General features: G+C 47.4%; 1 protein-coding gene across 1 annotated transcript; it reads left to right on the top strand.

Moving 5' to 3' along the window:
• Window positions 1-6,893: 6,893 nt before the first annotated feature.
• On the top strand, window positions 6,894-13,701 carry LOC149341074 (sodium channel protein 1 brain-like). The gene is made up of 6 exons (XM_089542833.1): window positions 6,894-7,015; window positions 9,047-9,127; window positions 9,701-9,829; window positions 10,407-10,510; window positions 11,628-11,734; window positions 13,522-13,701. The coding sequence occupies exons 1-6, from the start codon at window positions 6,894-6,896 to the stop codon at window positions 13,699-13,701; spliced, it is 723 nt and encodes a 240-aa protein (XP_089398959.1).
• The last annotated feature ends 772 nt before the right edge of the window (window positions 13,702-14,473 follow it).

Genomic DNA, 14,473 nt, shown 5'->3' with positions numbered 1-14,473 from the left:
GAAGCAGTGTCGCTGCAACAGATGTGGTTGTGGTGTAGGCGGGATTACCCTTACATTGAAGATGTTGGCTATTACGCTGCGCGTGTCTCGCAGTGTAAACGAAACGGTCCTCAAGGTCAGTGCACCCCAAGTTCCAGAAGTAGCCTTGCTACCACGTGCTTCTCGGTTCACGGATTTTCAGGGAACAAAACACAAGCGACGCTGTTCATTGGTACATTCCACCTCCACGGGTTACGCAGCAGAGTCTCACGCTTACCTTGAAAACACGGGAGCACAAGTAAACATTTTTTTACAACACCCATGGCGGTACGCAATTCAGGCACAGAGGTGATGCAGCACGGTGGAACTTGTGTAGCGATACTGGCGAGTCGCCGCAGTCGATGCGCAGTCGGTACAAAGTAGTGGCACGGCCGCTCGATGGCAGTGGCAATAGAGGCACGGCGGGCTAGCCTGTTCGCTATAAGTGGTTTCCTTCTTCACATGACGCATTTTTAGCTGTGGGTCATCAAGATAAGCTCTGGGATGGTTGACCAGCAGTCATCAAGCTTTGGGTTATATGATTTATATCCTGTTCTACTTCTGAGGACGAAAATGAGAGAGTCTCATCGGAAATCGCGAAGTCTGTTGTTCTGTTTCTGTTTGATCTTGCAAAGCTTTATGTAAAACACAAGATTAATTTATTCATTTAGGAATGATTGCTTGGGTAATAGAGAGGTTTAGCATAGTACCATCCGCGTTTCGCTACCATGGCGGGATATAGCTAAGCCTGCGCACTGGCAGGTGTGCGCCCCTCGTGGACATCTGTGCATGCGCAGACAGCTCCCCGCGGAAGCGTATCACGGTAGCGTAACCCATACGGCGCTATGCTAAGTCTATTTAATGCCAACGCTAAGCTACATTTGCCATAATTTTGACATCCATCTGTCAGCCGCACGAGCTCATAGCTGACAGGGCCTTTTATAGCTCTGCATGAGCGATTATTGCTTTTGACTGCATGATGACACACGGGACTGGCAAAAAATAGTGCGACATATGCAAACAAAAGCTTGGAAAGTACTACACACACACAAAAAAAAATACAAACGAAACGCTGTATGCGTAGCCGGGCATTAAAATACGCGAATCGCACATAGCTCTCGATGTGAATTAAAACATATACCCGTCCAAATCTTTAACTGAATAGATTGTTGTATCGCTAAATGCACCTTGTAAAAGGCTTCTCTGAGCTAAACCGATGGGATGCTATCTTGGTGAAATTTGACACATGCAGTAGCATTTGTCTGTCTCTTTTCTTTCGTATAATGTTTCAGTTGAGTTCCTGTTTGATTCGATAAAAATGATTAGAAATTACAATCGTCTGCTTCTACGAAGGGCCAAAACAAGCGGCATACGCAGCAATGGTTCTGGTCCATCTCGCCAGCGGTTTAGCCGAGAGAAGCCTTTAACAAGGTGCATTTAGATATGCAACTCCAGCCAGTTAGATGTGGACTGGTGCACGTGTGACGGCCACGAGGAACGCGCTGATTTTAATAAAAATAAGGAACACCAGGTACGCGCTTTTCTTGTGCGGCGCGCTTTTCGCCTGCTAAGCACTTACAGTACAAGGTCTCGGGATCGAATCCTGGCCGCGGAGGCCGCATTTCGATGGAGGAAAAATGCAAACGATGCCCGTGTGCTTTGCCTTGTTAGTGCCCCCATGTGGTCGAAATTGGTGTTGTTCACCTTCTAGGATGGCGCATACCCACACAGGGGATCGGCCAAGAAGAGGGGTGCATATAGAGTTTTTGTGATGTTTTTTGTTTTGTTTTGTTTTCTTGGGAAAATAAATAGATAAATACCCGAATCGCACATAACTGCGAAGTTTCTGAGAAAGCTGCATAGCTTTCCTTTGTAGCCGTATGGCTGCGCTTGGGTGGACGTCAATGAGTAATTAACTCCCTTATTACAAATCTACTCCACCTTGGGGGATTCCCCGAAAACATTTGGCATAAATAGGTAAATTAAGCAATAAATAGAAATAACAGAATGCTGGGGAAGAGAAACTTCAACAGAAAGCAGAAAGACCAAAAAGAAATGGGAAATATGCATAACGCACTCAAGAGATGGACTCTGCAGGATCTGTAGCAGAGGGAGTTGAAAAATAAATAAATAAATAATAATAATAGTAACAGGGAAAAAATTATTAGCAAGAAAACCGATTAGATTGCAGTAAAAATGTTTGAATGGCGGTAAAAACAGACCTGTGGCTGTAACCAAGAATGGTGGCAGCGAATGACAATATGATCGGGCTGCTCAAACTAAGGCCAAGCTGTTGCAGTGGTTGCTTTAAAAACCGTTGTCTCATAAGGGTGAAGCGTCGACAAAACTACAAAAAATGGTCTATTGATTCTTGTTCACCACAGAATGCGCAGACGGGAGAAAGCGCCAAACCAGACCTGTGCAAATAAAAATTTAAGGGGCGGATCCGGCAGCGCAGCCTAGTTAGAGAGACTTCAAGCTGTCGTGAATGGCATGATTTCCTGCTCCACGAATACTGAAGATGCAGGAAATCATCAGATCTTAAAAATGATCCAGATGTCATGCCTAACCAAATACTTCTCGCTGCTGTGATGTACGCTATAGCCGGAAGGATAGGTACACTGTTAGAAAGAAAACACCCAAAAGGGAGTAGTTGGCTTGTCCTCTAACGCACACCCAAAAGGAGGTTTTTTTACTTCATATGTATGGTGTTTTTTATTTACTCCCTTATATAAGGGAGTTATTTTGGAGTATAAAGGAGTAAATTTTTTACTACCCACAGAAATGGAGCCCAAAAATGTGGTCACGTTTATCCTCATTCAGGCTCATTCTTACAGCAGTGACAGCGGCGGAAGCGGGCAGTAGCTCTGCGGGCCGCCGGCAACCCAATTTGGGAAACTGCGCTGCCCTAACGTTACTCCGCGTCACGCATTCTATTCGCCGTCTGCAAGCCCAGCGGCTGCGTAGGTGGCGAGAGTCGTCTGCCTGTCGTCTGTTTTTGCTGTACGAGGTCGTTTGGTTGGCCATGTTTGTAGATAAAAGGATGTAACACTATAATCAGTAGTTCAAAACTGAGAAGGAGTCGCTGGGTAGTTTTCACGGTCATGCACCACGCTATATTTGACTAAAAACAAAATACCCCTGATGGTAGTTTGGAATGGCAGTATTTGCTTTCATATTCACTTCATTAAGGCTTGGCTTTTCATAATGACTAAGGAAAAATGTAGCCTCATGAGCTCAGTCAAGAACTCAGCGTTGACACTATGTTCTTTCAAAGTTTCATGTTCATGCAATACATAATCTGCTGCAACACACTGCGAGAACCACACTGAAAAAAGCCTGTGAGAATTAGGCCTAAGCGGGGGCTGTAACGGGGTGGCGACACAAACAAAGGAAAGTCAGGTATGGTTAGAGCACTGGAGGCTTCACAGGAGCAATTCAATTATGTAACGTACTGTTGCGTAAAACGGCGACAAGCCAATATTTTGTATCGCGGCAGGCGCCCGTGAAGGGGCAGAAGTGAGCAGAGATCCAGCGACGATGGTAACCAAGCGGTCTTCACTCACCGCCATTATCAGACAGCTGACCAGAAGCAGACGAGACGTATATGTTCCTGGCGGATTGCACAAAATGGTGTTTTTTACTCAATTTCGGCACTGGTGGAGTATTTGGCACAATTAACTCCCTTTCTAGATTGGAGTAAAAGCAGGTAAATCCTCATTTTTACTCCATTATTCCCTCATGGGAGTAAAATGGAGGACAGTCCATCTTTTTACTCCATACTCATGGAGTAAATGTTTTCACAAATGGAGTAAAAGGGTGGCCGCCACCTTTTATACTCCCTTTTGGGTATATTTTTGTTTACAGTGTAGCACGGGGCCATTGAGGGATGCTTTTGCCAGGCTATCAGCCACTTCATTGATTGTCACACTGCTATGACCTGGTACCCATATCATATGTAAAAGGCTCAGATGTGGAGGAAGTAATGATAAGAAGATGTTTAGGATTGGAGAATCCGTAGCTAAAGCAAGGGACGTGCACAAAGAAAAGGAGTCTGTAATGACAGCCACTGCGGAGAAAGAAGGGTCTAGTTTGCGAAGAGCAAGCACCACCACCAGAAACTCCGCTTGGAAAATTGGGGTGAAATCCGGAAGATGCTCAGAAAAAGACCAATCTGGAAGCGGGCAATATATTCCCACCCCTGCCTTTTCATCACATTGGGAGGCATCAGTCGCAATCATGATGGTAACAGGTAGGCTTTGTAAATGGTCTTCTAATAATCCATTTAAAATGCTTGATGGTAAACGCTATGGTATGGTAATGTCATCATAGACAATTTTCACGGAAGGCCCACTGTTTGTGTCGGAAGTATGTCAGAAAGGAGTACATTTAACGAGTGAAGTAAATTTTGTACCAGTGCTACCTGCGGTGTATGAAATCGAGGCCAGTGGATTCCAAAAAAGAAGGTGGCTGGCAACAAAACACAGACGAGGAACGGTGGAAACTTGAGTCATATTCGTGAGGTACGTCTGAACAGTGAGAAACTTAAATCTAGATACTAAAGGTGGAATTCGTGCTTCAAGGTAAAGCACGTTGTTAGCTACAAATTTAGGGAGGCCAAGGCTCAAATTAGTCCGGAGCCCTCCAATACGGCTCCCCTTTCTCTCTTTCTTCTTCATCCCTTTCCTCACAATGCGGTTGAGGTGTCCACCAAGAAGTGACAGTTATTGCGCTTTTAATTTCCTAATGACCAGTCACTATCGTTTTTATTACGGTTGACGCATTGATTTCATTGAAAAGAAGCAGTTACAGGCACGCACCGTTTTTGTTGGCAGAAAACCGAGGAAGCGGGGCATGGTTTTGCACTGACCGTTCTCTTACGCATCATCATTCGCAGTGTCTCATTTTTTCTGGCTTTTTCTCTAGGTTTTTTGTTGAAGTGTATTGATTAAAGCTCGACTGGAGTCTATCATGTGCGTCTGCTGGTAACCTGGTTGTGGAAGAAGTAGACAAAGAAGAAGAAGCTAGCATCGCTCTAGGTTGGAGCGCGTACAGAGGGGAATCTAAACCGAACCAATCTGCCGCATCAGGCCCCTCTATTTCTTGGTAAGTGCTGAGCTGTCTTCAGGCATTGGTGCTCAATGAATGGCAGACGGCCATGGCGTTCGTGATTTGTCAAATCTGGCGTAAGGGAAACGTCAACTGCCGACGAACCACTGCTGTCCCTCTGATTGATTAATTGGTTGATTAAACGTTGATTGACGAGGATGGTAGCTGGAGCGCTTGTGGGTGGGCGCTAGTCCAAGGCTCCGGAGGCATCTGCCGACCTTCTGGCGATAAGAAGGAGCGCTGCCTGGGCGTCCAGGTGTGCGCTAGTCAGCTTCACCTCCCACAGCTACAGGGCCGCATACGCGGCTTTAGATGGCGGGCTTGATTATTTTAGGGTGTAGAGTAATTCTTGCTCTGTCCGATCCGCGTGTGTCTGCCAGTAGTGCTACTGACCTGTTATTTCACTCCTGCCGTTCAATTTTCCAGCGAAGTTTCTCTAAGTAATTAGGAGGGCGATTATGGCTCGAAGGGGAACACGCTCGCAATGCCGACCGGCATATGACGACCGCCGGAGTCAACTGCTGGCGAAAAACCGCGCACATATACAGGTCACCAATTCTTCTATTTATTGCATTCGCTCAATATGTGATCTCTGGGCTGAGTGAGTTCCTTTTGCATGCCAGCTAGCCCTCAGAGGCCAATCCAGCTGTCGGTACGACACTTGTCTTGTCCTGGTGAGATACGTACGCCGCTAAGGTGCAGGCGTGCGATCTGTGTACCTCTGTCATCCCGTGACTAGTGAACCAATCCGGAATAGCGAACTATAAGGCTATTGGAAGGTTCATTTTTCTAGCAGCCATTGAATAACTTCGCGCCTCTTTCTCATCATGCGAGAGGTGGCAGTTTAATATTCACTCTGTCTTAGTCTTTTCTGCATGATGCGGAATAAACGATGCATGCCAGTCGCACCACAATCTGCCGTGCTCCAAATATTTAGTTTGTTCACAGGCCCTGGCATCGTTTACACAGGTGAGTCAAAACGTGTGCACTTCTCACTATTGAGAAGATGTGCGGAACACACTCGCTACCGTTTTCTCCCTTGCTGTACTACGCAGAGTGCCTACCGTATACGTGCACAAAACCGTCCAGCGAGCAGCATGGTGACGCGCCGAGTCCGTTTTTTGCGAAATTCCGCATAAGCGTAAAAATCGAAGCCCTCGGCATCGCTTCTTCGTGCGCTAATCCTGTGACGTAGAACTGACGTCACACTTGCATTATATCGTGCGTAGTGGAAACGGTTACGTTGAAAACGTGCCTCCTTTTTTAGAAGCGGGAAGGAAGTGTGCTTACTCACCAGTTAAATGGAATGAGTGTATCTACAGAGACCCCTAACTTCAGCTTTGAAAGCGAGTACGCGTACTAAATCATAAGAGAACCTTTAACTCGATGACACACAAGGGTGACAACCGCATAGGTGACCCTGTACTGTGATATTGCGCGGAAATCAAGAGGGCATGGAACTAGAAAGGTTTAGCGATAGCTTAGCCAGTGCTTTGCACTTGTCATTTCGAGGGGTGGACGTAATGTTTGAATGCTATCTCTCCGGGAGCCAGTGCGCTGCATGAAGAGTCTAATTAATGAGTAAGTGCAATGCTCTATTGGCCTTCCCCCCCCCCCCCCCCCCCCCCCTCCTTTCCTTGAGCAGTAAGTGCGAGTTTGTGCGTGGGTGTACATTGTGTACAGATTACAAGGCGAGGAAAGCATTGAGGACGAGACTTTCTCGCAGAGTGCAGCGCCCCGAAGCGGAGGCGGGGGCAGCCTCTACCATGGACGACGACGAGCTGTGCCCGATGCAGCCGCCCGTGTTCAGCGACTCGCTGTGCGGCATCCCGCTCCAGGAGGTCGACGAGAAGCTGCCGCAGCAGGCGAGCATATATTGGCATACACAGTAACTGTCGCGCGCCATCCCCCCGCGGCGCGCAGCGTGTGGCTAGTCGGCTGGAGTGCTTGCCCCCGTTTTGGTGGTTTTTTCAAGTTAGCTCAAGCAAGTAGCACTTAAGGCTGACAGCTCATGGACCCACTTCGGAACTCTGGTTTGGCAGTGCCAGAGAGAACCGCAGCCCGGGCCTGATCGGCACTGACTTCGACGTCGCGCACACTCTTAGCCAAGAACGGATAAAGAGTGTAGGAGGGATTAATATTGCGTTTCAACAGCAGTTTAAAAGAGCTACCACTGTACTCCTTTAAGAGATAACTGCTAAGAGACATCAACCAGATTTAATTTCCTCCCGGACTAACTGTTCATTGCGAAGTGCCCCGTGCTGTGAGGAGCAATACGAGAGCAACGCAGGGGTACTCGAGATATGGAGTACTCTAGATAAGTACGTAAGTTGGAACTTCAAAAATTAGTGTTTATTTGCGCCATCAATTTTTTTTTTCTGGAACCACCTCACATGCAATTTACAGCCGCAAGTGCGTTTCTTAAGCTATGAGCACTATTTCATAGATTTTTGCTAGGAAACATCAAAACTTTTGTGGTTTGAAGTTACTTTTAGTACTATGTAGTTTACAGCTAGGCAGGTGAAATCCTCAAAGTGAGCCTGTTGGGGACAAAAATTCAGAATTCTGCAACCTTTTGCAAGGCGTTAAGTCGAGGATTTCTTGTATTGTCTATGTGAAAGTGACCCGCCCGCGTTACTGTCTAAGGTGATGCAGGTAAAAAACAAACAGACAAACAAACAAGCAAAGAACCAAAATATTGCCTACTTGTATCTCAAGGTAATAGCCTGAAATGGCAATTTGAGGTAATAAAACGAAACGAAACGATCGCGAGACCCTGGCGCTGTAGTGGGCGTTACCTCTTCTGCTGATGACGACGACTTGTGGCTAACGCAGACGTTCTGTGCCATCGGCAAGAAGTTGGGCGGCTACCAAGTGCACCGTTTCAGCGCGGATAAATCATTCGGCTGTCTCGGTCCCCTACACCCAGTCCGCAAGTTCTGTGTGAGACTCGTCACCAGCCAGTATCCTTGACCGCCGGCACAAAGACGACGACCGTAACAACACAAAACGATTTTCTCTGTCTGTGGGCGCACTGGTGAATTTTGAATGAAAGCTGGACTACCGTAGTGCTGGCACCGTTAGTTTTAGTGTAATTTTCCCCCAGTTTTTCTTCCTTTAGCGTGGTCGAAGTATCTGAATGCTCAGTGTGCAGCGAAACGACGAGTAACCAATACATTTTGGTGACTCAATAATATAAAAAAAAATGACAGACGATTTAGCTTGCTTAGGCCATATGCTACATAGGTTCGCTAGACAAGTGGTTTTGCTTAGTGTAGCTTGATTCTTTATTTGAACTGGATTTTTACACTCATAGATCGCTGGGTAAGGCAGGAAAAGACATTCGTAATACGTTGCGCTGAAACAATCGAACTTATAACAGGAAGAGCATACATGAAATGTTCGGTTTCGGTTTGGTTTATGTGGGTTTAACGTCCCAAAGCGACGCCGTGATGTAGGGATCCAGATAATTTCGACCACCTGAGGTTCTTTAACGAGCACTAACATCGCACAGTACACAATCCTCTAGCATTTCACCTCCATCGAAATGCTACCGCCGTGGCCCGGATCGAACCCACGCGCAATAACCACCGAGCCACCGCGACGGTTACATACGCGAAAGGAGCAGCATGGCTCGCGAACAGAATGAGTATCCTTATCAAAGCTGGCTCGAACGCAACGCACACCTATTTTCTGGGGGTTACGCTAAGTGTTTAAAAAGCAAAAAGTGTTTTGTGTTATCACCGCTAGAGCCTAATCATGGCTCATTTTACCTTTCATGCCTTGGCATCTCATCCGTATTCTATACCGTGTCTTTCTCAAGACGCAGCGGGTAGTTTTCATCAATCGCTCACTTCGGAGAAGGTGGGTACACTAATAAAGCCTTCGTTTTGCTCCTTGACGCCATTGGTGCGTCCAGGAAGCTGGACGTGATTGTGCTGGTGCTGGTGCTCTTAAACACGCTCATGCTGGCTCTCAAGTACAGAAACTGGCTGCTCGAGTGAGTATTTGCTTTTCTAGCCTCTAGACCTTCACACACCTTCGTTTTTTTTCTCAAAGTGCGCTCTCAGTTTTCTCGATCAAGAAAAAACTGTTTGGGTGCACCTGAAGCTTAATGCATGCATGCTCCGGCGAACTAGCTGGCGCAAAATTTTGCCGCAGACAAGAAAAGAAAAAAGGAATAGTGGCGCTGTGAAGCAATTATAAGACGAGGAAGTCGTGCACGCTTATTGCCGAAGTGTTCAGCAGCACAGAGAACAGTTGGTAAGCAAGTAATTTTAGCCATACAACGCGGGTACGAGATTTCGCCGACATTGCGACACTACTGCTGCGTCACAAACATTGACGAAGCAGCGCCTGCGGTACGCAGCCGAATTTCCATTTGGGTTGTCTCTCTCCGGCTATTAAAAACTGCGTTACTCTGTGTTCTAAAGAAAAAAATGATGCTCCGGAAACCTCGGAGTTTCCGTTCATGATGTGCCAGTTCATTCAAGCATCTAAATTATATTGCATCAGACACCCTGTATATCGGACGGTCAAAAACTGAATACACTGGATATGCTTCTGCACGCAGCCTGCTGTTCCTGGCGCTCTTTACGCTCGACATAGTGGTGCGCGCAACGGCTCGGGGCTTCGTCATGCACAAGTACAGCTACCTGGGTGACCTCTGGAACTGCCTCGACTTCGCCGTTACCTGCGCGGGGTGAGCCCTCTCCTTCTCTTGTTCTCCACGGGGAACAGCAGCTGATGCGTTCCCATCCATCTATTTCAAATGCTGGCCGCTCAGCTCGCGACTCCAGCGCCACTAGTGGCAGAGACAGGCATTGCACGACTACATGTAAAATCTTTATGAACCACAGTATAGATGGTCCTAAAGAGATAAATAAAGTGCAAAAAGAAAAGGTGGAAGTAAGCCTGAGCCAGTAACCTATAATGGGGTCGAAGCCAATGAAGAAACACTTATGACTCCGCCGCCGCTTTGGTGTAGTGCTAGAGCAGCTCGATCCCCCACCTGACCCGTTCCACACGGCCCTTTTCTCAACTTGTTTCGCATTTTTGCGTTTGGGTAAAAATTTACGATGCTAGACTAGTTTACAGGAATTTAAAAAGGCTTATCCCTGAGATAAGCGCCGATATTAGTAGACAGTTCGGGAAATGGGCAGTCATGTTCTGTACCGGCCATGATGCGTAAGTACTCTGTGTCCTCCTGCCGACGTTCCTCTTTGGCTGGCGGGGAGTGCACGTGCAACGGAGCAAACGCGACGCCAATGGTGTCGCAGGGCGATCGAGTTATTCGGCGCTGCCGTCGGTCTGGGGGCCCAGCTGCAGCTGCTCAACTCGTTCCGACCCTTCCGCCTCTTCAAGGTGCTCACCATCCTCCCAGGTGACGGCCTCTGCCTGTTTTCATACGCTGCCAATAGGAATGACAGCAGAGGAGCGTATTTGTGCGCTGTACAGTACAGCCCATTGTTAAAGGGAATATGCGATCGCGCGGTCGCCGCGCTTTCCGAAGCGTTGCCGCGAGGGTAAGCGAGAATCGACGGCACAATCCACATGCGTGGTAAGCAGGCCCAGCTGCTTTTTCCGCGCGTACGACTGGTGCCTCCCATTCCCGCCAGTTCTGGGCACCAGCGCTTCGCGAAGCTCGGAGGCCACGCGGTTGCATGTTCCCTTTAACAGCGGACCGTGCTGTACATTGTGCTGCAAAGCATGCATGCTGCTCCTTTCTAGATTCTGTTGAAAGTGTCCGCATATAACCAATGACTAGCCTGTGGCAACGAGTAGATACCACAAGTGTAGCATGTTAACGGGCCAATGAAGGCCATCCAGTTGTTTGGTGCAGTTACACTTGGCAGCGTGAATCCCGGGAAAGCCGGATTGGCGTCTTCAATGGTATTTATAAGCGGGGCTAAAACTTTGGTAGCATGATAAGAGAGAAATTGCTGTGGTGGCCCAGTAGATTTGAGCATCCGCCTCATATGCGGAATGTACGGGGTTCGGTCCCCACTGCCGCTGGGTACCCACCGGCGACACAATGGGTACAAGTTTTTCGCTAGCCTGGGTCTGAAAAAAATCTTTGACCTCCTCTTGTGTAAACGAAAACTTTCTTTTGCTACGGCGCTCTTTCGTAAAAGCTGCCCTTGCGGCATAAATTAATAATCATCATCATGATAAGAAAATAACAAGGAATAAAGGTGGAGCAAGGTCTAAAGCTATGATAAGCACCAGTCAACCTCGCTTCAACAGGTGCGGTGCCTGTGCAACTTCTGGTTTACATTTAGTCTATGAAACATGAAAGGTATCGACTGGGAGGCAGGAGTGCACGGGGAAAGAACTTTTTTTTGCGGTCGTCTTGTGCGCAGCAGGTTGGGCTGGGAGGTTAGAGGGAGACGCAGCTTGTAGAACAGTTGTCTTTTGTGGCACTGTCAGCCATCCTTCAATCTTTCGCGCAGTAGATGAGCTTAAAGAATAAATTGATTGCTGTGCGTATGTTGCTGCAGGTTTGCGGGACATCGTGAACACTATCATCAAGGCGACGATACGCATGCTGGAGCTGATCGTGCTGCTTTTCTTCTGCATCTCGGTGTTCGCCACCTTCGGCCTACAGGTGAGGCGCTCCTGCGCTATCAGACGCGAACGAAGGGGGAAGACATGCAGATATCTTCCGGCATTGTTGCCCTAATCACTACTCTGCTTAAAACTTCTGTCTGTATTTGTTCTTCGTGAAAACCCTGAACAGCAGTTAAATGTTTATTCTTCGTTCTCTTTTATTGCTATGAACTTCTAAGGGACAGCTCTTAACTGCAATGAAGGAGCATACCTAACAATTTTAGGCAAAAACATTTTTGAACACGAAATAGTTTGTGAATGCAACTTTTTTATATTTGTAAGACTTCACTATAACAATCAATACATACGCAGGTCTCCCGTCGGCAGCCTTACATTTTTTTGCTATCAATATTGTTGCTGTCGTCAAAAGCGTACTCCATTGTTTATTTATAGAACTCTTAGCGGCTTAATTAATGTGTGCGATGAAAAAACTTTAAATTTTACTCCACATCTGACCCGAGAGAAGCGGGTTCGATCCCGTCCGCGGCGGTTGAATTTCTATGAAGGCGAAATTCTAGAGGCCCGTGTACTGTACGATGTCAGTGCACGTTAAAGAACCCCAGTTGGTCGAAATTTCCGGAGCCCTCCACTACGGCGTCTCTCATAGCCTGAGTTGCTTTGGGACGTTAAACCCCATATAACCAAACCAAAACCAACATCGGAAGAGTAGATCATTACGTTCGATATTTCCTTAACAGTATCTTACAATTTTCTAGTATTCAAATTTTTTATAAAAAAATGTTAGACATAGGATACGCGGCCGCTTCTGCTAACGTGCAAAACTAGCTTGAAAGCTTTGCCCTCGCAGTCGTGCTCAGAGCTATGATTTATCGGCCTCGGTTTAGATTTGCGGGGAGATCGCTGCTGGCCACCATAGTCTGTGCTTACTGCCGCTCCAATACAGTAGTGAAGATAACAGCATAGCACTTAAATGCAGCACACTCCCCCTCTTGACTCCGTTTCTGCTTTTTGCCTGCTCATAATGGAGTCTCCGGCCGCTAATGTGAACGGACCATTAGCACTACGGTCCCGGAACGCTAACTCCGAGAACATTGCCAAGGTTGGGGGGAGAGGCTGACTGCTTTAACTTGTGCGGGGTTTCGCAGCCGGCCGTCACGTCACGAGCCTTCTAATCTGTTGTATGCACAAGTTGAATAATATGAAAAGGTGCCCGCGCTTATACTGCTGCGGACCGGTCGCGCATCTGTGGCTAATCGGAGGCACACCTCTTCATGCTGGCGTGTCGTGTGCTTTAGAAAGCTGGGCTCTCGTTTCTAAAATAAGGATGCGTTGCTCTTGACACTGGTACTGTCGCCCAGTCGCAGGGGCAAAGAAGGCCTGCTTCCAGTGTTTAAAACAACCGCAAGCATTCCTCCGGTCCACATGCAGAAGTACCCGCGTGCTCCCTTTCGTACTGATCGTCTCTGTGCACTCCATTGGCATCGGTACGACTCTTGTAAGGAAACCGGATGCAATTTTAATCAACGTCGAGTAACCCCGGACTTGTAAAGGAGATAGGTCAAACCTTATTCCGTACGTTCAGTATAAGTAGTAGTAGGCGTACTGCGCTCCGAGCAGTACGCCCACTGCTACTTATCGAGTGCGGCACTAAGAGCTGTAAGGGTTACTTAGTTGGTGAGGTGAGCCAGCTGTCCCAGAGGTATAGAGTCTGAGTTTCGGGGAAGCTAGAGTAAGTTGTTGAATATACTAGTGGGTTTCTTATATCTTACCCACATTGTGACATTGCGCATTATAGAAGCGCATGCGATCGTGCTCCGCGCACAGATGTTCATGTCTGTGCTGCGACGGCGATGCGTGGTGAGCAAGGAGCGGCTGGGCGTGCTGGACGAGCGGCTGTACCGGCGCATGGCGCAGAACCGCAGCCTCTGGATGCGCACCGGCGCTGAGGGAGACGACGACCGCGAGCGGCTGGGCTTCGTCTGCGGAAACCTCCTGGCCGCATAGTGCGTGTGTCGCCCCGTTCCTACGCCTTTGGGAGGAAGCCCTGTCCTTCCAGCCACAGCGACAATCTTTTTTTCTTCTCACTTTGTTAGCTGAGTTGAATGGAGAAAATTTTCAATTCTGCGAGAAATCTTATTGTTCTGAGTTTGAAGAAGTACACAAAACCTAGCTTCGCCCAAACAACCGGAACTGTTTTTAATATAGACGTCAACGCGACGTTAATTAAAAAAAAAAATGAAAGATGGAGCAGGCTGTCGTAATAAATGGGTTGTTGGTCGATGTGGCTTGCGGCTCGTAGCATTCTCACGAATTATATGTGCGAATGACGTCACGATTAGAGACATGCCTCTGACAATCGAAACTCGGGCTCCAGTGACAAAATGCTACTGCTGTAAAAAAGGTTCAGGACAACGCTGGAGCTAATCATGTTTACCAGTGTAGCACCCTACAATTCCGCATTACACACTTAAAAAAAGAAATGTAACCGACGTCTTGGAAGTCTTTGTCGTTTAACCTGAAATATTTTTGGAGGGACGACAGCCACTCGTAGAAACCACAAGGACGATTTCTAACGCTTTTGTTGCGTGTGCAACATTCTAAGCACCAGCTGCATGCAGTATTAGCGAAGATATACAGTATCAGCAGATATGCAGTATTATCATACCAAATACTTTGTGTTTAAAAGCAGTCATTGTTTGACGAATGAAATGAAAGTCCTGCGCCTAAGTGAAGTTCCCCTTCAAGTATCTCACATGTTCTTTGCAGTGTAATGGAA

Source organism: Amblyomma mixtum, chromosome 5 (assembly GCF_055824585.1).
Source record: "Amblyomma mixtum isolate Tamu chromosome 5, ASM5582458v1, whole genome shotgun sequence".
Taxonomy (NCBI): Eukaryota; Metazoa; Arthropoda; class Arachnida; order Ixodida; family Ixodidae; genus Amblyomma; species Amblyomma mixtum.
This window is presented reverse-complemented; position numbering and strand designations above follow the sequence as displayed.